This window comes from Lynx rufus, unplaced genomic scaffold (assembly GCF_022079265.1).
Source record: "Lynx rufus isolate CCGP_SWC_20201006 ecotype Redwood Valley unplaced genomic scaffold, mLynRuf1.p SCAF_1, whole genome shotgun sequence".
Lineage (NCBI taxonomy): Eukaryota > Metazoa > Chordata > Mammalia > Carnivora > Felidae > Lynx > Lynx rufus.
This window is the reverse complement of record NW_025814823.1, coordinates 97,571,524-97,596,002: the sequence shown is the minus strand read 5'-3', so window position 1 is coordinate 97,596,002 and position 24,479 is coordinate 97,571,524. Positions and strand designations below refer to the sequence as shown.

The 24,479-nt window shown below is 36.1% G+C and overlaps 1 protein-coding gene across 2 annotated transcripts in view; it reads right to left on the bottom strand.

The window, feature by feature from the left end:
- DMXL1 (Dmx like 1) overlaps positions 1–24,479 on the bottom strand; it is a 135,531-nt gene that overhangs the window by 44,116 nt on the left and 66,936 nt on the right. For both annotated transcript variants that reach the window (XM_047083709.1, XM_047083718.1), the window contains exons 23-29: positions 23,690–23,951; positions 20,795–21,888; positions 20,146–20,337; positions 17,020–17,096; positions 12,927–13,054; positions 12,163–12,411; positions 4,396–4,574 (exon numbers count right to left, since the gene is read on the bottom strand). In XM_047083709.1, coding sequence (XP_046939665.1) covers positions 4,396–4,574; positions 12,163–12,411; positions 12,927–13,054; positions 17,020–17,096; positions 20,146–20,337; positions 20,795–21,888; positions 23,690–23,951 — 2,181 coding nt within the window. The remainder of the gene's footprint in view (positions 1–4,395; positions 4,575–12,162; positions 12,412–12,926; positions 13,055–17,019; positions 17,097–20,145; positions 20,338–20,794; positions 21,889–23,689; positions 23,952–24,479) is intronic.

Here is a 24,479-nt window from a genome sequence, read left to right as displayed (position 1 = left end):
CACACACACACACACACACACACACAAAAGGATGGCTGGGATGGAGAAGAGCAACAAGAACAGAGATGAGCTCATCATGAAAGCCCTCTTTGAAAAGTGGCGTGTGAGACTGCAAGGACAAGAAGTAAGCCACAGATCAGGAGGGAAAAAAAGCTCATTTTGAGCAGCGGAAAGAGTAGGTAGAGAGGTTTTCCTACGGGATAGAGTTTGGTGTAGAAAGAAAGTAGTTTGACTGAAGGCCACTAATGCAGGAGGGTAAGTGTTGCGATGAACACTCAAGACAGTGGTAGGTGACAGGTGGGGCAGGGTGTCTATAGGTCACAGTCAAGAGGGTAATGGAATGTCACTAGTCAGTTTTAAGGAAAGGACAGGTATTGAGATTTACATTCTAAGACTATTACAATGCCCCTCTCTTATGAGACAAAACTCAAAAGGCAAGAGTAGAAACGGAGACAGTAACTAAGGCAAGAGTTGACAGTCTGGATGAAACCGCTACAGAAACATAAAGGCAGATGGGAATTAAGATGGACACACTAGTGCTTCGGCAAGGCTTGCCTTTAAACTGAACAAATTTTTCTCTTCCTCATTCTTGAAGCCTCCCTCTTCCCTTCATGTGTTGTTCTGTAGAATCCTTTGTTCCATGAACTTGGTATCAATGTGGACATCTCCCTGACCTCGGTGCATAGCCAGTAACGAGACTCGGATGGCCGGGCCTGAGGTAGTCAAGAAACATGAACAACCCGCCTGGCATATGTACCAGATTGTTCTCTAAACTGCCCAGATCCTGTATTTTCCTAAAACCACCCTTAACCTTTTATTACAGGTGGATCTGCAGCTTTGAAAGCATTAGCCTGCTTCAGCCTCCTTTGCCTGGCAAAGCATTAAAACCAGTGTTCCTCTTTATCCCCAAACTCTGTCTTCACGGTATGTTTCGGCTCTAGAGCACAGAGGTCAGGTTTCGACAACGTGGTAACAGGTGATGAAGATGGAGAGAAATAACATACTGATGGTGTATTTGGGGGAAAGCACTGCCAGATGTGCCAATAAATACGAAGAGCAAGGAACAGAGAGAAAAAAGACCATTTCTGGGTTTCTGGCTTGAGCAACTATTAGGATGAAGATGCCATCTACTAAATTGAGGGAGCTCTGGTTCTGAGAGGGAAGTAGTGGACAAAGTGAGTATCAAAAACCCAAATCTTGAATAAGATTAAGATTATAGATCAGGTAGAAAAGGAAGGACAAAGAAAGGAGACCACAAAAGAATAAATAGTAAGGCTAGGGAAAAAAACAGAAGAGATTGGCATTAAGAGAAGAAGACTAAAAAGTGTTTCAAAGGAGGAAATGGTCGTATGTGTTGAATTTTGCTAAGAATTTAAATAGGACGATGATAAAGAAGTTTCAGTTACATGGGACAACAAGGATGCCCCCTGAATCTCAATAACAGCAGCTTCAGAGGGGTAGCTGTGTCAGAAGTCGCACAGTGGGGAACTATGAAAGGGACCTAAGGTAATAGGAAAAAAAATGTGTGTACAGTTTTGAAAAGTTGAATGATAAGGGGAAGCAGAGAAATGGGGTAATAGCTGAGAAAAGTCTGGGGATCAAAGCAGGACTTGGAATGGGAGACCGGAGAGCACATTTCTGTCCCGATGGGAAGCAGCCTGTAGAGACAAGAGAACTGAAAACATAGTGAAGAGTAGACAGGAAAGCACGACGGGGATTCAGAACAGAAATGGAGCCTGTGACAAGAAGGACTCTTCTTCCATAATAACAGAAGGAAGGAATAAGATGTAGTTATAGCTTCATGATAGGACAGTGACAGTTTTGTGCGATTCTACCTTTCTAATGACTTGTAAGATGAGGGCATTAGTTAAGGGTGAGGACGGAGGAGGAGATGTGGGAAGTCTGAAGTTACTTTGGTCTAGGGCAGCCTGGTGAAGAAATAGCATGGACGGCAGAACTTCTGAAAGAGCTGAGTGAGGAGCTTCGTAAGTCCTCTCACCAGAAAGCAACAGGAAAACTGAACAATGTTGTAAAAAGGTCCTTTAAAAGACACTGGAAATTGATCAATATATACAACACACAGAGAAGCACCTGGCATTTTGGCCAGGGTCTCTGTGACTCCACCCCTGCCACTCTGTGTGACAGGGGTCCACTAGAGCCAGCAGGGCATCCGTGAGGATTGAGAACTCTGCTGCATGGCCAGAAGGGCTGACACTTTAATAAAAATCCCACCCCAATGGCACAGTCAAAAATGACAGAGATCTCATTACCAAATAGCTAGGAAAGGCTAACATCTCAATTAGCCTGAGGCTATGATATAAAGTGGGACAAGGGCAGAGCAGCCAGAAATTTAACAAGGTCCAGGAACACAGAGAGTTAAAGAAGGCCGTGCTGATCAAGAATCCTTTATCAACTCAAACTGTGCTTCAGAAATGAAGATGACATATATATATTCCCATAGCAACAATAAACATTTGCTGAATGAATGAATGAATGACTCTGTAAAAGGCAATGAGGAACAAGGAGATACGAATACCTGTCTTTAGCCCACGCATTGTACAATAAACGAAAAATAAAAGCTAACGCTTAACGTGCCTGAGGGACTGGTGTCACCAGAAAATAGTTCAGTGTCAATTAATACAACAAAATATTAAGAACATCTGGAAGTTGAGAATGTTAGGGATCGGGCTGATCATAGGAAAAGGAGAAGATACATTCAGGCCTTTTCTGCATGTGCATGGTAGCACAGGAATGTGAAAACAACCATGCAAGCTGAAGTCACTGTGAGGCAATCTTTAAATTTTTTTCTTTTTTTTGACGTTTCTTCATTTTTTTTATTGTTTATCTTTGAGAGAGAGAGAGAGAGTGCGAGCACTAGTGGGGGAGGGGCAGAGAGTGAGGGAGACACAAAATCCAAAGCAGACTCCAGGCTCTGAGCTATCAGCACAGAGCCTGATGAGGGGCTCCAACCCACAACGTTGAAATCATGACCTGAGCCAAAGTCAGATGCCTAACTGACTGAGCCACCCAGGTGCTCCAAGGCGATTTTATTAAACAAAGGAAAAATTACAAATATTCTATGACTATAAAAAATATTTTTCAAAACATTAAGAACACTTATGGTAGGCAATAAATGTATAAGGAAATGAAAAAATAGTAAAAATATTTATTTAGAACACTGTAATTAAAATATTAGAAATATTGAGAATTAAGTGTTTTATGTCTTTATAAAAAATTTATCAAGAGTACTCTGAATAGTCCCTGCATTCTAACTCTGTAATTTAGGATACAAAGCAAACATCTTTTCTAATCATTGGCAAATCGTCATCATATTTGTTTCCAAGTTTGTATCAGCTTCCAACATTTTCTTCTTCGCACCTTCAACGTTGTGAAATATTACCCGGAGTTACTCTAACATGAAGATTGTTTTTTTTTTTTGTTTGTTTTGTTTTTGCCAATTTCACTATCTCTAGAATATGGTCATATTTTTGTCACACTTTCCTCATTCGTGTTGACAAGTCAGCCTCCCCTAAGTCTTCTGGTTGCACTAGAGTCTCTCGAATGACAGTAATGTCAGAGATCCCACAATTAGCTATTTTTTCCACAACTTCATTTATATTTGATTTGAATTTCACTTATAGTGCTACCACCTTTCATTGTTGTGTTGCACTTCCATCTTTGTGAGCCAGTTCTCTCTTGTGATTATGCAACTTTAGAAAATGTCACTTGAGTTCATCATGGGAGCCAAGACAGCAGCACACTTTTCTGTTTGCATATGAACTAACAGGTACTAATCACCAATAGACTTTGAAAGAACTGTTGTGATTGGTCACTGAACATGAGGTACATCTGTTACTTCCATACTGAACTGTGGACTGAGGAGCCAGCAGGGAGGTTTGTACTTTATGCAGTTATTCACAGTTAATATATTGTGGAAACTTTAAGCCATGTTGTTGAGGGACTCATGTTACTTACTGAAGGACCAAGTAACTATAATGTGTATATGAGAACAGTGCAGGACTGTCTGTAGGACAGAAAAGGAACGACAGCAGGAATGGCCCTGTGGCTTCTTAGCAATCTTGATTTCTTAATTACAATCAAGTACATTAGCATTAAGGTGCTTACCAATTTATCTTTCCATCTAGAACTATGTTGTCTAAAATAAAGAAATCATAACTTATCAAAGAACTGCCTTAACTGATTGGAAATGGCCAAATGTTTTTGAGGGTTTTTTTTGTTTTTTTTGTGTTTTTTTTTGGTTATGCAGCCTGATAAAATGAAAATTTCTAAATCAGAGTGGGAAAATACTTGGAAGCAGCAGCAATTACAATTATTTTAAACATTTTCATTTCCATTTCACTGCATAAGTATTGTTCTGGGTGGCACTTTTATTACCTTGGCTATGAAATAGTCCCAGATACTGAGCTCTGGCGGGATGAACTTCTCTTTGACTGTCAGTAAGTCCTGGCTGACTGGTGACGAGGAAGAGGTTGGTGGGGCAGATTCTCTGCAAGACATTTTTGATGGCCTAAAACGTTTGTTCTGTTTCTCTCCTTCTTCCACAAGTGAAGAAACTAATAAAAAGAAAAATAAAGTATTATTCAAGTAAGCACTATTTCCAGTGTACTAACTTCATCTATCTTTATATAAGATTTAACGTTACAAATAAGCACACACACAAAAGTGAATTATTATAATAGTAAGGTAATAAAATAGAAGTGAGACAAAAATCACCATCAACAGCAATCTTTGCTTTTATCTCAACTTATCTCTCATTCTCTGAATGTTAACTTTTCTATTGCATATGTGGGTAATAGGATATAATATCCACTTATAAATGAGTCCACAATGGAACTAAGATCATGAAAGAAAATTATCTATATCCCTCTACTTTGTGTTTAAGAATACCATGGAAGACCAAGAATATCATGGGATGTCAATGTTAATTGAAAGCAAAAATTCACTTAGGAGGTTCTTTAGTAATCCCTTGGCCTTTTATCTCCATACAAAACTATATGTTTTCACTGAAAATATTTAAAAAATTCAAATATGTAAGAACTTAATTAAGTTGACTCAGACTTCTGGAAATGGGTTACATATGGAATTTTCTGGTCAGTGCAATAACAAATACGAGGGAGAAAATGCAATCTTTGTTGTTTTAACTTCTAAACATTTAACAGTATTCTTTTAGTATTTTGCTTTAGAGTATTAAGGGCCTTAGTAAAGAAAAACAAGTTACACAAATCTTTGACAAATACTAAGTCAGTCACGAGATGCAAATCACCAGTAGAGAACCAAGGATCTCCCAGAGAGAAGCACAGGCCTAATCAACAGGCAAACAACTCCACAATCAGGCACACCCCAATATCCTCCTTCAGTGGTTTCAGTGAGAATTTACTTACCTCCCAAAGGAATGCAAATATTTGTTCTGTAATACAATTTTGTTTTATTGTTGGAAGCTACTCAGCTTGCATAAACAGCATGCTCATGCATCACATCAAGCTACAGCCAAGCTGAGTTTAACAGACTAATTTCATTATTTCAGAGAAAAGGAAACTAAAATGAATAAAATTCCAAAAGATTGCTAAAAAGTGCTATGATTATTACATAACCTTTCAAATGATTTTAAAACGAACCATCAGATTAAAATGTGTCATTTTTTTGTTTTTATAAGCAATTGATATTCAATGATCATTCTTCTAATATATCTGTTGCATACATTTATATATATTCTAAAGCTTCAACAGTGGTTCTACCAAATTCTGATCAAGTAAAAAATTTAGAATATAAAAGTATTCTTTACCTTCCAAAAAATTAATGCTGTGGTTTAAAATAAATTTATCATTTGACTTTAACATTAGTATTTGCTTTTTAATTTTGTTTTTAGATCAGAAGGCATATAAACATAGAAGCGTAAAGGATCTCTAGAAAAATAAAACTTACAAACAATGCTAAATGAACACATTTTTGCCAAGATGGCCACGGGATTAAAAAAATCAGAGTTTTTAAAGCAAAACCTAAGAAGATTTTTAGAAAGAAAAAACTTTGGAAGTACTGCCTGGGGAGCCCAGATACTGACATGAAAATGAGAAAGTCACCACACACTGGGGGTAAATGTTTGAAGTTACAGACTCAATGCCAGAAGTATAAAACTACTTCTTAAAATATTTTTGATGAACAAGGACAGAAAAAAAAATGGCAAACAAATTCACAGTACTGAATGTTATGTTATTTCAAATGCTATAAATACAAAAGGACCTGAGCAGTGCCTCCAGCAAACAAGAAATAACACGTAGCTGGTTCTTAGTGTAGATGCTCCTTCCTTTCCCTTCAATTACAGCAAGACCTAAGGCAACTTTATGCTTAATCACACGGGGTTAGAGTAGTCGTGAAGTACCAAGAGAGACTACCTATAGTGGCTGAGTGCTCGGCTGCTTACTTTTGAAAATGCTAATAAATATCAAGGATCTCTGCCACTCCTTGGATAAAAACTGACTCTACTATTCTATTACTGAGAGAGTAAATGGATACTTTACCAGTAACAGAAGAAAAAAACAACAACAAAAAACAGTATTAGAGAGAATTGAAAACGAAGTTGGATATGGAGTTTATGAATTATAAGAAATACAAAGAGGTTAGAAAGTGGGTAAGGAAAAACTACCGTTCATGCACTAACATAAATGTTTAAAATATATTTCTTAGCTGTTTTGGATTCACAGACAGTACGTTTTAAAAGTATAACAATGGTGATTCAAAGGAGCACATGAACCCCAATGTTCAGAACAGCACTATTCACAATAGCCAAAGTATGGAAAGAGCCTAAATGTTCATCAACTGATGAATGGATAACGATAATATGGTGTGTACATGTGTGTGTGCGTGCACGTGCGACACACACACACACACACACACACACACACACACCCCGGAATATTACTCTGCCATCAAAAAGAATGAAATCTTGCTATTTGCAGTATCATGGATGGAGCTAGAGTGTATTATGCTAAGCAAATGCTTAGTTCAGTCAGAAAAAGATAAATACCATATGATTTCACTCATAAGAGGAATTTAGGAAACAAAAAGATGAACATAGAGGAAAGGAAGGAAAAATAATATAAGATAAAAACAGGGAGGCAAACCCTAAGAGCCTAATAACTATAGGGAACAGCTAAGTGTTGCTAGAGGGGAGGTGGGCGGGGGGGATGGGATAAATGGGTGATGGGCAATGAAAAGGGCACTTGTTGTGATGGGTATTGGGTATTATATTCAAGCGATGAATCACTAAATTCTACCCCTGAAGCTAATATTACACTATATGTTAACTAATTTGAATTTAAATAAAATCTTGAAAGAAAAAAATACTTTTAAAGTCAAGATAGCGGATTGAGCACGCAAATATATTTTCCTTCCCTCTTAAGAACCCCTATCCTCACTCTGCAGGGGTTTTCTTGGAATATGGAAATGACTCCCAAAAGAATTCACAACAGAACTGGAGAAATGGCTAAAGAAGTTACAGTTGAAGAATGGACCTAGGAGGCACAGAGAAGTAAGAAAGACAACGTTGCTTTTTTTCACAAATTCTTCTGGACTACTAGATTTGCTACCATGCACGTATATTGCTTTGATTAAAATCAAAACAGAAGGCAGCTAATAAGATTAACATTTTTTGTTTATCAGACACAAAATTAATATTCTAAACCTAGACTTAAATGTTATTTCTTTTAAAACCTGACCTCAAAGTAACCAGCAGGAACGATCTCATTCCTTGCTCCTCAATCTAAGGCAACCTTATCCATGAGACTATTCATGAGTGTGCCAGAGAGTGCAACGAAGCTTTAGGAGGCTTGAAGGTCCTGGACCTTCAAATTTAGCTCCAAAGTTTAAGGGGTGGTAGGATGAAGGTAAGTAACTTAAATAATGACTTAAAACATTTCAGTGGAAAGAAACAAAGATATGTAGAAGATAAAAGTCATGTACGTTCAAGATAAAATAGATTTAAAATCTATTTGTTACTTTTGGCAAGATAATTCAGTGGAAGAGATCTCCTAAGAGATATGTATTCACTCTCCTTTAGCATCCACTTTAGGCAAAAAGTTTGAGAAGTACAAACATATGGCAACACAAATCAAATATTCTGAAAATTATATGTAAAACTTGATTTTACAGGTAAACTTCAAAGATTCTTAAAAGAAAAAGACCAAAACAGGAGATTAAAAGAGTAGTAAATTTAAGGTAATTCTTAATTCTCAAAGAAAAAAAATTAATGCTAAAAAAATATCTGACAGGTGGTATTTTCCATATTTTAGAAAGACTGACTCTCAAGGTCTTCCTCAGATCATTACCTTGCACCTGCTTCATAAGCATCTATAAAAAGAAAACAATGAATGGGGCACCTGGGTGGCTCAGTTGGTTATGCATCCTACTTTGGCTCAGGTCATGATCTCATGGTTCGTGAGTTTGAGCCCTGTGTTGGGGTCTGTGCTGACAGCTCAGAGCCTGGAGCCTGCTTCGGATTCTGTGTCTACCTCTCTTTCTGTCCCTCCCCTGCTCACACTCTGTCTCTGTCTCTCTCTTAAAAATAAATAAACATTAAAAAAAAAAAAAAAAGAAACAACTACCTTAGTAGAAAGTAGTGATCTATCTCCAAATCACAGGGCGAGTAGTCGCCAAGGTGGTTGGTGTTCAAAGTGATTCAATGGAATATGGAAATAAAATCTAAGTAAGTAGTAAGTAAATCCACTACTTACATTGAGTTTTTTAAATGAGTAGAGGTGGGAAAAAAGGAAGAGAAGAGAAACAGGGTAAGAAGAGAAGCAAAAGAAGAAAGGAGTAGAGGGAGAGTGGAGAAGAAGAGTGAGAAGGAGGCTGAGGGAAAGCAGAAGCATTAGGGGAAAGAAAAAAAAAGGAGGGGTGAAAAGGGGAGCAGACATGGGAGCTAAGTGGTAAGGGGAAGAAGAAAACAAAATTTGTTTAATATCTGGATCAAAAAGAGTACATGTTATTTTATTTAAAAATTTTTTTTTTTTACATTTACTTTTTTTTTGAGAAACAGAGTGAGACAAAGCGTGAATGGGGGAGGGGCAGAGAGAGTAGGAGACACAGAATCTGAAGCAGGCTCCAGGCTCTGAGCAAGCGGTCAGCACAGAGCCTGATGCAGGGCTCGAACCCATTAACTGTGAGATCATGACCTGAGCCGAAGTCGGACACTCAACCGACTGAGCCACCCAGGCGCCCCAAAAGAGTACATGTATTTTAAATAAGTAAGTACACACATTGTTGTTAAGCATAACCAAGCAGGACTTAGTTAAGCATGTTTTGTCACTAGGGTTATATAATAAAAAATCTAGAGGTAACTGTCCCATGGTACTACTTTTAAACAGTCAATTAAAAGGATTTGGCATATTCACCTATATTTTAAATAGCTGTTTTCTATTTTAAAATGCTCAAGTCTTACCTTTTCTTGTCAAGAAATGCTGCTATTTTGTATATTTTGCTAAAGGAAGGATAGCAATGACATGTATAATCAATCACTAAATACTGAATACAAAACTTTTATTTTGATACAAGTTGGAGGGGGAAAAAGTAAAACATCTGGATTTTCTGATCTGTATTTAACATAAATAATCAAAAGGCAAAAACACACTTTAAAATGTCTAAAACATCATTAGCAGTCTCATAGTTAAAAAAAAACAGGCTTACAAATAAAATACTCATTTTTTATTTCATGCCTCAATTTGGAGACATAAAAAATCATTACTAAAATTTTATCAAGGTAAAAATTCACAGTTCTCACAACTGCAAATATTACTACAAAATACAATAAAAATTCTTCAAATAAAATAGTTTTGCTTTATAATATGCAATAAAAAGCAAAAGTATGGATTTCTAACTGTTAGCATAAAAAAATCATTTTTTGAAATTTGCTATTGCTTACCTGATTGTCTACTTTAAAAATTAACCATAACAAAAAAATTCCAAACTCCATGAACATACATCTACACTAGTTTTAATTACAAAAAAATGAATCTTTAACATATGATGTGGAATTTGCAAAATTAAATTTGATTAAAAAATAAATTACTGATTTATTACATAACATTTTTGTTAAGAATTCTGACCTGCCAAGCTAAACTCTAATAGAAATCATCTACCATGTTCTCACATTACAAAACTTAGTCATAGTTTTAAACTTTGTCGCTAAAAGAATTAGTACATTAAGTATATAAAAGACTTGTACAGAGAAATAGAATTTAGTTCATGACACCATTAGTGCAAAGAAAATTAAAGTTAGAATTTAGACCAGAAGAAGGAAAACAAATGGTGACTTTTAAATACCTCTTCTAGTACTAAGCTACATCAATGATTGATTTAGAAGAGTTTCTAGGTTCTCAAAGACAGATAAGCATCACATAATCTGGATAAGGCTATATCCAGCCCTACTACTAAGTGAACTACATATTTTAAGTATTGTGTTATTTGGCTACCAAGTCCTAATCCAAGGGATTAAATATACAGATGCAGATAATTTTTGTATGCAGATACAGTAAGTATGCAGATAACTTACTTACTTATTTACTTACTTACTTACTTCAGTGACTGGTGAAATACAGTTTATGATGGTACCTCTAAGATAATTTAAGTAATGGTATTTGTATACACGAAAAACTAAACCTGGTTAAACAATGAACTTATTAGACTTTGAGTAAGGTTCTTTACACATCTGTGCTCAGAAGAACTGGTCGGAATTGAGACATAGTGACTGGTAAGAATATTTTTAATTTTTTACAGGTATTTGGACATTCCATAGCTAGAATTTATTCCTTTTTAACATTTCACATTAATAAGATCAAAGTTTTAAGTAATTTTCTCTTAGAACACATTAAATTAGTTCTGAATTAGTGAACCATTTTTGCTTAATGCTTATCTCAGTAGAGCTCTATCTTATACCCCCCTCTTAGACTTTGAAGGTTTTTCTTTAACTGAATTCAGATATCTGAAGTATATATATTCCCAGGCAAGTTTCATGAGAAGTTAAGTCTTTTTCTTTTTTTTTGTCCATATAAAAAATAAAGCATGAGAAATTACTCTTTAAAAATTAGAAAACAGGTTATAAAAATTAAAATATTTGTTAAAATTTGAAAACTAAGATTAACACACACAGGCTAATAAATTACAAAAAGAAAACTTAACAGAAAGGTAGAAAGCATTATGAAGATTCTTTTCAGGTCAAGATGCAATATATAGAGTTTTACTATTAGAAAGTTTAGAAATAGGAATACAGTTGTTTAAAATATTTACTTTTCCTGGTATTATGAACACTTAGAAATCCAAATCCCCTAATGGCCAGAATCATAGTATGCAAAACATAAAGCAGCCAATTTGAAATGTTTTTCAGTCATTTCAAGCCATAGTCTGATTTACCATGATTAGCACTGACATTTATTTCTACACATTTAAAATTATGTTAAGAGTGTAAGGAATAGATAACATCAAAACAATTTAAGAGCAGATTGTGGTTTCTAAAAGGCTAATCATTGTTTTAAATCAAAAATATGGCTTGATTAAATAAAGGAAATTTCTTAATTTTCTACTGTTAAGTGCAAAACAAAATAAAATGGGCCCAAGGTACCCCAACCCCTTCAAAAAAACACAAAGCAAGCTGAACTGTAAAAGCCTATTTCTAAAGCTAGTATCTTGCCTGCAAGACTGGGAGGGCTATGAGAACTGATGGCTGAAAGAGCTTTGGTAAAGCCCACACATTCCATGGAGAATACCACTACCTGGTGGGGGCTAGGCATAGCAAAGTGCCTTCCTGCCAAAGAAAGAAGAGAGAATCTGTATTTGGGATAGAACAAAGACCACAGTTACAGTATATTTCAAAACAAATGATAATTTCAATAGTAAAAGATTTAAGAAAATTACATTAGACAGTTCTAATCACTGGTGCATGAGTATCGTAAAGTTTGGAAACTGCACCAGAAACTTCATACTGCGTTTTCACCATAAAACTATTTGTTCATGCTTTAAGAAAATGGTCTGTAATAAGAATTTTGTGTGAATAAGTTAAAACGTCATTACGCTTGACAAAGTTATCATTCAGATGAATAAATAAAGTTCCAGTCTTAAAAATAAATAAATAAATGAAACTGATGAAAAACTAACCAGGTAAAGGTTTTGAGTGTGTCTGTTCTTTGCTGGGAACATGAGCACCTCCACCAAACACAGCAGACCACATTTTTTCATTTAGAGGATGGGCCACAATCCGAAATAGTTCATTACTAGAATGTGTCGCCAGGCCATGGATGAAGAGACTAAGATACACTGCTGTGAGAATCTCACAGAGTAAAACTGTAAGCCCTGACTGGGCTTCCTCGCCAGAAGAATTCAAAAGTCGAATCAGGGAAGTTATGCCTAGGACAAACAACAAACATAGCTACTAATGACAATAAATAAAAAAAAAAATCAACTATAAAAAACTTTATTACATCAGAATTAAAAGTTTTTAATTCACAGACTAGTAGAGGTTATTACAGTTAATGCACAAACACTGAGATATCTGTTCAACTTAGAGAAATGATGAAGATCTATAAATCTGAAAGACAAAATTTAATTGCCATGACAAATGATCTCCTATTATAACAAAGTATAAAAAGTGATAACAAAACATTTGAGTTATCTTAGTAAAATGGCTAAGGAAATACAAATGTTAAGTAACTACATAACTTATAACGAATGGGAAATACTCAAGTGGTATCAATTCTAACAATGTTAACTGTTATGTTAACAGTTATTAACATACAGCAAAACTATGCCAAATGAACTTTTTCCTCATCTAATTCAATAAGGCTGAGAAAAAACTAATATATGTATATTTATATATATATTTTATTTACATATAAAAATATATATACACAAATTATTTGTACCTGGCCATTGTGCTGGTGCTGTATTAGGAGTTACTGCTTCGTCTAAGCTTCCTGTTTTCAAAGAATGTCGATGGGGAAGTAATACTGTCTGATACATCATTCCAGTAAACTGATTTGTTTGAAATGAACTACGGGAAGAAAACATTTAAATAAGAATAATTTACAATAACAATATAATAAAACAGTAAACATAACATACAATGATCTAAAATGAATTTCATATGTATTATTTCCATATTTTAGATCTAACTTCTAGGGTATCTTAAATATAAATTTATTAGTTATACTGTTATTACTGATCTAAAGTACTGTTATCTATAGTCTAGTGTTATGTTAAAACCAAGTATCCTTTGAGTGTAAACGTGCAAATTTTCTAAATTAAAACACATGTGATGTTTTAAGTATTTAGTGAAAGACACAGAATACATACAATTGAGAAAACTAAATTCATATTGACCACAAACTACCAACTATTCAATCAAATTTCAAAACAAGATTATCTAGTTGAAAAGAAAGTCAGTGTAGGTTCAGTGTGATATTTAATGGCTAGTCAGCCCTACATCAGGATAGGTTACATCAGGTATATGCACCAGGTACCAGGGATATAATTAAAAATGTGGTTTCTGTCTCCATGAAATTTACAGTCTGGTGGAGGTATCAGACACAAATCATTTTATATATTGCTTTTAAAGACAAAATCTACGCATACAGGGCTATAAAAGCAAAACAGAGTAACATGGCACACAATTTGGGAAGTCAGGATAAGTTTCTCCAAGTAAATGGCACTTTAAGCTTAAAACTAAGTAAACAGAGGGGCGCCTGGGTGGCTCAGTTGGTTAAGCATCCGACTTTGGCTCAGGTCATAATCTCAAGGTTTTTGAGTTTGAGCCCCACATTGGGCTCTGTGCTGACAGCTCAGAGCCTGGAACCTGCTTCAGATTCTGTCTCCCTCTCTCTCTGCCCCTCCCCCACTCATGCTCTGTCTCTCCCTCTCTCAAAAATCAACATTAAAAAAAAAAGTTAAACATATACTGATGAAAATAAAGCCACACTCAATGACAAGAAAATGAACTCTTGGAGGACGAAGGCCAAAGATATCAAGTTGAAGCTATCTTGGGAATACATAAGCAGAGTAGTAAGTTTAGACTCTCATGAGAGAATTCAAGCACATAAAACAATCAAAAATCAACACAAAGGAAGAGTAACATCATGTAAGAAACAACAAACTCTGTGAATGACCTGCACCTAAGGAAGCAGATATACCAGAACATTACAGAATGTGCTTTATACTCAGAGAGGTTAAAACAATTAAGAAATAAAGACTGTAAGTTATAAAAACAAAAGTGGCTATTAAAATCAACAAGGAGATCTTAAAAATGAAAAACAGAATTTCTAAAACACAAACTCAGATAGGCTAAATAAAAGGACATTGCTGAAGAATGAGTTAGTGTCTGGAAAACAAAGCTAGGATTTCTCCTGAAATGAAGGAAAAATGAATAAAATGAAAGCTAAAACAAAAATAAAAGAAACCTCTATGTTCCAATACCTGTCTAATAAGGAACAAAGAAAAGACAAAATATTTAAAGAAATGAAATAAAACAAAGGATCATAGGAGAAAAAGAAGATGGAAACCACGAAACAAACTCGTAACCACAGGGAAGGAAGTGATGCTTACTAGAGTGGGGGAGGGGATGGTAATAGGTAATAGGTAATGGGGATTAAGGAGTGCACTTGGCAGGATGAACACCAGATGATGTACAGAAGTGCTGAATCACTATATTGTACACCTGAAACTAATATTACACTGTTTGTTAACTAACTGGAATTTAAATAAAAATCAAAAGAAAAAAAAGAAAGAGAATTTCAAAGCACTAAGGAAAGATACCTAAGTGTCAAACAGTATGTTTTAAAAGTCTAGCTAAATTAGAGTGAAACTTAGGCTATAAAGAGAAAAATCATAAACACCACATTTTTTTCATTTTATTTTTATTTTTCATTTTTATTTAACTTCTTTTTAAATTTACATCCAAGTTAGTTAGCATATGGTGCAACAATGATTTCAGGAGTAGATTCCTTAATGCCCCTTACCCACTTAGCCCATCCCCCCTTCCACAACCCCTCCAATAACCCTCTGTTTGTTCTCCATATTTAAGCATCTTATGTTTTGTCCCCTCCCTGTTTTTATATTATTTTTGCTTCCTTTCCCTTATGTTCATGTGTTTTGTATCTTAAAGTCCTCATATGAGTGAAGTCTTATTTGTCTTTCTCTAATATCGTTTGACATAATACCCTCTAGTGCCATTCACATAGTTGCAAATGGCAAGATTTCATTCTTTTTGATCACTGAGTAATACTCTATTGTATATATACATATACCACATCTTCTTTATCCATTCATCCATCGATGGATATGTGGGCTCTTTCCCTACTTTGGCTATTGTGGATAGTGCTGCTATAACCATTGCGGTGCATGTGTCCCTTCGAAACAGCATACCTGTTGCCTTGGATAAATACCTAGTAGTGCAATTGCTGGGTCGTAGGGTAGTTCTAGTTTTAATTTTCTGAGAAACTTCCATACTGTTTTCCAGACTGGCTGCACCAGTTTAAATTCCCACCAGCAGTGCAGAAAAGATTCTCTCTCTCGGCATCCTTGTCAACATCTGTTGTTGCCTGAGTTGTTAATGTTAGCCATCCTGACAGGTGTCAGGTGGTATCTCATTGTGGTTTTGATCTGTATTTCCCTGATGATGAGTGATGTGGAGCATTTTTTCATGTGTCAGTTGGCCACCTGGAAGTCTTCTTTGTACAAGTGTCTATTCATGTCTTTTGCCCATTTCTTCACTGGGTTATTTGTTTTTTGGGTGTTGAGTTTGACAAGTTCTTTACAGATTTTGGATACTAACCCTTTATCTGATATGTTGTTTGCAAATATCCTCTCCTATTCCATCATTGCCTTTTAGTTTTTCTGATTGTTGCCTTCACTGTACAGAAGTTTTTTATTTGGATGAGGTCCCAAGAGTTCATGTTTGCTTTTGTTTCCCTTGCCACCGGAGACGTGTTGAGTAAGAAGTTGCTGCGGCCAAGGTCAAAGAGGTTTTTGCCTGCTTTCTCCTCGAGGATTTTGATGGCTTCCCGTCTAACATTTAGGTCTTTCACCCATTTTGAGTTTGTTTTTGTGTATGGTGTAAGAAAGTGGTCCAGGTTCATTCTTCTGCATGTCGTTGTCCAGTTTTCCCAGCACCGCTTGCTAAAGAGACTGTCTTTATTCCATTGGATATTCTTTCCTGCTTTGTCAAAGATTAGTTGGCCATACATTTGTGGGTCGACTTCTGGGTTCTCTATTGTGTTCCATTGATCTGAGTGTCTGTTTTTGTGCCAACATCACTCTTTTTTGAAGTTTATTTGAGAGAGAGTGTGTGAGTGGGGAGGGGCAGAGAGACAGAGAGAGAGAATCCCAAGCAGGTTCCATGATGTCAACACAGAGCCTGACACGGGGCTCGATTCCATGAATCATGAGACCTGAGCCGAAATCAAGAGTTGGTTGCTTAACCAACTAAGCCACCCAGGTGCCCCAACATCATTCTTCTGTGAAATTTTTCTCAATTCCAAGTCACTTACTCCCTCCTTTGGGCTCCCTGAGCCTTTTACTATCTTACATCATATATACTATAATTGTATGATATCATACATTACACATAACAGTATGTAGTTATATATAATTGCATATAATGACAATGTAACTATACCATTATACTCATGCCTCAAGTACAATGTCATGCTATATATATCACTTATCAGCTCACATGTATGTCTTTAACTAGAATGATCTTAAGAAAGGAGAACTTATCTCAGTGCATACTATGACTCCTAAGTTAGTTAAATGAGTTATACTGACAAGGGTCTACTTGGCATTCATTTACCAGAAAGGCATACACCAAAATTTCAAAGCTGGGGAAAAAAGTACTCTTCAGTTCAAATGCTTTCTGTGCTATTTAAAACACTGTCATAAACAGTTTTTCTAAATCTAGAGCATATAAATTCTGAAATGTCATCAGTTACTATAAGCATTCCTCAATTTCACAAAGATATTTACCTGTAGTTATGACTACCACAAAGGCACTGATAAATACAAGCAGAAAGTGAGGCTGCTAAAGTATGCATTACATATACCTGGAAAAAAAACCACAAAATTACTTTAAGTATAACTTTTAAAAAATCAAACTTGTTTCAAGACCAACTATAATAAGCATTATAAAAAAGTGGAAAAAACTATTCTGTCCTTATGAACTACTTCCTTTTTTTCCTTAACATTCATTTATGCCTATACAGGTCTCACTACAGACAAATTAAAAACACTAAGGCTGTGGGCAGATAACATAAAACACACACAGGCTACCTAATTTCTATTTTAAGAGCAAATGGGAAAAGACATTAGCTATTCAGTAGTGCATCAGCCATGTATTAAAAGAAAACCCTTTGGGGCACCAGGGTGGCTCAGTTGGTTAAGCATCCAACTTTGGCTCAGGTCATGATCTCTCAGTTCAAGAGTTCAAAGCCCCATGTCGTGCTGTGTGCTGGCAGCCCAGAGCCTGGAGCCTGCTTCAGATTCTGTGTCTCCCTCTCTCTCTGCCCCTCCCCTACTCATGCTCTCTCTCTCTGAAAAATAAACAAACATAAAAAAAATAAATAAAAAAAGAAAAAGAAAGCCCTTCAAGACTCAACCTTCTTCAAACAAAATATATAGAAGCTCAGTCTGGTAAATAACAGTTTACCTATGGATAGGTCACTGAAGAATATGCTACCACATATTCTAGCTACTAGAGAAAGCAAGGAACCTAAAGAGAGGGAAATTATTTAGGGAAAGAAGAAGGTATGAAAGACAGCAACTGAAGGGCAAACATTTGTACGAGGAAGAGAAGGCTCTAAACATGGCATGACAAGCAGTAAAAGAAGTAGATCTGACAAGCATAATCCAGGTCAGAAAGCAAACTAGATTAGACTATTAAAAGACTAAGTTCTTCAAATGGAGGGTTGCTGGAATGGAGGAGAGTGGGGATGCACTAGATGCGTGATGGACATTAAGGAGGGCATTTGTGATGAGCAGTGGGGTATTGTATGTAAGTGATCAGTCACTAAATTCGACTCATGAAACCATTATTACACTATACATCAACTAACTTGGATTTAAATTTAGAAAAAGAGACCAGGTTCTTGATCTAATTATGAAGTAGGACAGTCTTGGATGCAGATAAAAATGGGAGAGTCACAGATTAAAACCAAAAATCAAGGATATCATTATATTAAAAGAAGACAACAAAACCCACATATGGGAAATTGCAAAAATGATCAAAATATTTTTAAGTTTCTCCAATCAAAAAGTGGAGTCTATTTCTCTACTTACTGAACCTGGGCTGGCCTTGTGACTTGCTTTGACCAAGAAGGCAAAGCATTATATGAGTTCTGAACCTAGTCCTCAAAAGGCCTTGCAAATTCTCCTATTGCTGCTCTTTAAACCCTGCAACCACTATGTAAAATAATCTAGGTGGGATGGTTAATTTTATGCATCAACTTAACTGGACCATGGGGTGCCCAGACATTTGGGGAGACATTCTGGGTTATGTCTGTAAGCGTGATGTGGGATGAAATTAACACGGGTAGAAGTGGCAGACTCAGTAAAGCAGACTGCCCTCCCTAATGTGGGCGGGCCTCACCCAATCAGGTGAAGACCTAAACAGAATAAAGCTGAATATAAGGGAACTTCTGCCTGGCTGTACTGAGCTGGAATACTGGTGTTGTCCTGCCTTTAAACACTTGCTCCTCTTGGGTCTCACGCCTACTGGCTCTCACACTGTACCTTATACTACTACTGGCTTTTCTGGTTGTCAGGTCTCTGGACCCAGACTTGAACTTCACAATAGGTCCTGGGTCTCCTCCACCTTGATGACAGCCAATCTTAGGACCTCTCAGCTCCCATAGTTATGTAAGGCAACTGCTCTGTACATATACATACACAAGTCCTATTTGTTCTGTTTTTCTAGAGAACCTAGACCAATACATTAGGCTTGGTTCATAGTGGATGAGACCCATATGATCCAGATTCTCCTGTCATCCCTGGAAATAGTGTGCCAACCACCCAAAATGCAAATAAGGCCATCCTAATCCAGAATCCAGCCAACGTACCAGCTGATGGAAGACAAATGAAAATATCCAGACATCAGTCAGTCCAGCTGGCCCAAATTAGAACTGAGGAGCCAACCCAATGAATCATGAGCAAAATAAATGATGGCCATTTGAAGTTACTAATGTTTCAGGGTGGCTCTTAAGCAGCAAAAGCTAACTGATATACCAAGTGTATGCTCATTATTAAAATTAAGTATGTGATACAGTTTAGCTAAAATGAGCAAAATCTCAACAAAATTAAATTCCTTACTGTATCATATACCATGTGGGCATTTATACTAGAGAAGGACAGGAAAAGCGGCAAAATTAAATTACAAGGGTTAAGGTTATCAAAGAGGGTAAGGCTGTAGGCAATATTCAGGCAAGCAGAATATTGAACTGGTATGATATTGCAGCCTGAGAGGTGGGCGAGAACCAGACGACAGACTATTAAGAGAAAAAGAGAAAAGGAGTCCAAACTTGGTCATACTTTAAAGGATTTCAGTATGCTTGGAGAGTAAAGATGAAACATGGAATGTGATATTAACTGTACATAAAGTACAGTGGTGATGATGAAAAGATGATGTGCTTGACTAGATAACCATGTGTACTGATTCAGTAAGTTTGGAGTCAATTTAAGAATCACATATCCTTAAAATACATGTTTTAATATTAATAAAGGAAAACTTTAATTTTATACCATAATACTTAGTTCCTATTTCTAAAAATCAATCAGCTTCTCCCCTAATTGTAATGCTAAAACAATTACTCATGTATCTGCATACACATCTATTACTCTTATCTTAATAAAGTGGCTAAATAACACTAAATAACTAAATTTAAAATTGAAGTACCCTATTGGGTATGAGAATACAAGTGAGGTCAGCCTGGCCTACAACCCTAAGTTCTCTTTGATCAAAAAATATAAACTTAGTAATGTGACAATCCCTATGTATAGTCTGATGTTTAAAATTGCTTCTAATAAGTGTTTCTTAATACTTAGCTTTCGGTTTTATCATAATATACAGGTAAGTTAAAAGAATGAACCAAGCATACTTACCTTATTGCTCTGGATGTCAGGATGGGGTGGTGAATCAAAGTTTATTATGGCATGCAGAATATCATGTGTGAGGTTACTAAGGTGCAGTAATGGATTGGCAACTACTGTTTTGGCACTGGCAGTACAAGCAAAGAGGAGGGGTACCGAGGTTTGCTCTGACAGAGGGCTAGGAAATATGGGTTCTGATGTTTCCTTAAAAACAATGGGAAAAAAAGGTTAATCAACTATTTAAAGTGGTAATTCATTACTTTACTATTTCAGAAGTCTCTTGGAAAAACTTCAAAATAATTCAAAATTAAAAGCATAACAGATTACAGAATTAGGACCTGAGGAGGTCAACATTCCACCAATTATAGAGGAAAATGAGGGGACAATACCCTTTTATCCTAAGGAGAAGTTCATCACCTCACAAGGCACTCACGTAAGAATGCAGAGTATGAATGCAGCAGATCACAGGGCTTGACGGAGAATGATCCTGAAACCATTATACACACACTACGCTACAAACTCCTAACACAAAACGGTATTCCTTAAAGCAACCATAATGAAGAAAATCAACAGCTTTAGTACTTAAAAACCAAAAGAGCAGTATCAAAAACCATTTCTCATGTGTGTACTATTTCAACTGGCCACTGTGTAACTTACATACCTGCTGAGATTCTTGTAAAAGCAAAATCAACTCCATTCTCACAGATGCAAGACCCCCTCCGTGGGACCCATGAAGTATGCAGTAACTCAGAAACATCCTCAAGAGTGACTGATATTTCAAAAGCCACTGTCTTTTTTCCTGAAAATTTTCTCTCAGTTGTTTCACTTTTGTTTGCTGAAGCAAATCTTCAGAATCTTCATTTAATCCAAATCCATCTCCGTTTTCGTCCAGGGCAGACTGTAATTCTTCTCCATCTGAACAATAGTCACAGGTCCTCTGAAGAGCTATTACCTCTCTTTCAAGCCAGTGGTAGAGTTGGTAACGCAATTTTCCACCATCTATTTCATAGCCAGTAGATAAAGTACGAAGTTCTACGGTGAGAATCTTTAAACATGCTCTAAATTTTAACTGAACTGCAATTATGTCTTCTGATGGACTCAAAATATCATTTTCATCTAGTGTGCTGAGAGTGTCTGTATAATTAGAACTTGTTTCATCTACTTTTTTCACCGTTTTTCTCTGTAAAGGTTTCAGTTCTTTCATTGAGATAGGGAGATCGTCATTTTCTTCATCGTTATCACTGTCCCATTTTAATTCTAAAGAGTCGTCCTGAAATACAACGCTTGGTTGGCTCCAGTCAAAAGAAAGAGTGGAGTTTGACTGCTTCTCTGAGGAACCCTCTGAAGAAGATCCAAAACCATTCATCACTGACTGTGACCAATCAACAGCAGAAGACTTATCTTCCCTTGCATCCAAGTTCACTGGAGAAGAAGGAGAATAGTCTTTACTAGTATCCAGAAAACTCGATGTTCTACAAAAAGGTTTTGTTTTCTTGATGACTTTTGGCATCTTTGATAATACTTCCAAAGCTAACATAGGACAGCCAGCTTTTAAATGAGCACTGGCAGTAGTAAAAAATAATCTTCTTTCACTTAAATTGATTGTTCCTGCCAGTCCACTTTTTCCCGTTAAACTCATGTGTGTAGACAATACATCAGATGATCCAAAATGACGTCTCAGCAATAGAGGATGCGTTCTTAGATAATTGTAGAAATTAAAAACTGCAGGATTACAGGCTGACATCATGACTTGATCTGAAAGTAAATTAAGTTTATCAGCTAAGAAAAATTCAAGAGTTGTACTGCAGTCTTTTTCTCTATGGCACCTTTACCCACCTGGTCTTTTGACAGAATTTTACTAAGAGATCACACTCACACATGGCATTGAACAGACAAGAACACGTTTGTCATGAAAGTGTTTTAACATAAAAGGAGAACGGAGGTTATACTGATTTCCGCCTCTTCAGGTAATAATTTAAGATTATTTGAACATCCACTTACACACCCATAGTTCTTATTCTCCTACTTCCCTCAACATCCCTTCCCACTCTGCTGTGCTAAATCTTCCGCATCTTCTCTACTTGAGGATGTTAAGAGTATCCTAGAGTTCAGTGCTTGGCTTCTTTTCTGTCTACACTCGCTGAGTGAACTCATACAGTGCCAAGGCTTCAAATACCATCTAGACATTGATAACTTGCACATCTATTTCAAGCCCAACTTCATCCTGTACATCTAGACTGCTATATCCAAAGGCCTACATTACATTTCCATTTACATGCACATACTCTTTCCTCAAGGTCTCTTTATCTAGTGTGCTCTTAGCCTAAACCACTCTTTATCCAGATAGCTACTAGATAACTCACTCAGGTCTCTGTTCAAAGGTCAGCTTATCAGAGAGGGCTTCTCTATCTAAAACAACACTCCCCCAAACTTGCTCCTGGTTTTCCTCATACCATTTACCTCAAGCTAAAAATCCAGCAGTTATCCTTGACTCTTACTCCCTTCACATCCAATCCTACCTAGTTTACCTGAAAATTATATTCCAAATCCCACCATTTTTCTGAGCCTCCGCTACTATTATTCCAGTCCAAGCCACTCTTACCTTTTAAAATTTTCTTCTAGAATAGAGAATTTGACTCTAAAAGTATGTGATCATGTATTAATCCCAAATCAAAATACACTTTTGACATGAATATGTGTAGGTATAAAAAAGTGACTGGCAAAGGCCTTTTCTTTTCCCCCTTAATTACAGACAAGTCAGTTTGGAAATCTTCAGCTCAGATGGCCAGGACATTTCAACAACTGAACATGGCTTTCTCACAATTCTCTCACAGTAAGACTCATGATATTCCTCATTAAATGATGCTACATAAAAACCTATCAACTAAAATCTTTTCCAATTAGTACTTCAAGTGATATGACTGACACCAAGGATACCAGCTATTACAAATAATTCAATTCTACCTATAGAAAAATATTTGAAAAGCATATCCCATCATTTTTATATGATTTCATACAAAGATTCCATTTTATACTAACCTCTAGAAAAGCTTAAGCAAAAGGGATTTCTAAAACAAAAGGAGATCTTAAAAAAGGTAAATTATAAAAAATTCTCTACCTCACTCATCTCATAAAAAACTAATCCTATCACTTGTCAACTTTCTTTAAAGAATGTATTTTTATTATAAAAATTATAAAACTAATTAACACACAAACTTGCACCTGAGAAAAATGGATTTTCTATCACTACTTTCCTCAAAATTTATATTCAAATATTGATAATATTTATGTCGAATACACTGATTTTATAAAAACAGAAAATCCAAAGTTCTTGGTTTTCAAAGGATTTTTCTGAAAAAAAGGATTTTCCTAAAAAAAACCCAAAAAACTGTATATATATAACTCTGTGTCTCCAACTAAATCTTAAAAGTCTTAGACCATGTTTTCAACTTGCTTTGTATTACCCTTAGCACCCAACAGTGTGTTCTGCACCCAGCAAATACTAAAACAACTGTATTATTATCTGTATTATTAACATCTTAGAAATGTAGCTTACCATCATCCTCTTGGACTGGTTGCTTTATTAATGTTTCCAGAGCACCACTATAATCTTCCAAAATCCAATATGCCATACTCCGAAGAAAAGGATCATAATGCATACTTATGTTCAATGAATTGAGTTCACTGACAGGAGAATCAATTCCCAAAACTTTTTTACGTAAAATAGATTTATATGTTGCAGATGTATCAAATTCAGACTCATAGAGTCTTGCTATTACAAGAGCCAACTGAATGTCATTCAGTTTCTCAAGACATACCTTCAAAAAGAGAAATACTGGTTATCAATAAGCAGAAGCATCTTTCATTTTAAGATAAACTCAACTGACTCACTAATAACTAGATGAAAAAAAGGCACTGTTAGTATCTGAAATTTTTAAAAATATTTATTCTTGAGAGAGAGGGAGACAGAGTGTGAGCAGGGGAGGGGCAGAGAAAGAAGGGAGACACAGAACTGGAAACAGGCTCCAGGCTCTGAGCTGTCAGCACAGAGCCTGAGGTGGGGCTTGAACTGTGAGATCGTGACCTGAGCCGAAGTCAGACACTTAACCAACTGAGCCACCCAGACACCCCTAGGTGATAGGATTTTTAAAAGTCACTATTAAATATTACTATGTATTTATTAGCCTTATGCAATTTCTGCTATTCTTAAATCAAATTAAAAAATAAAAATTTAAGCCTACATAAAAAGCTTAAAAGGCTGACAATGCTTCTTTTCATGTTTATTTACTTTTGGGAGAGAGAGAGAGAGAGACAGAGCGCAAGCAGGGGAGGGGCAGAGAGAGAGG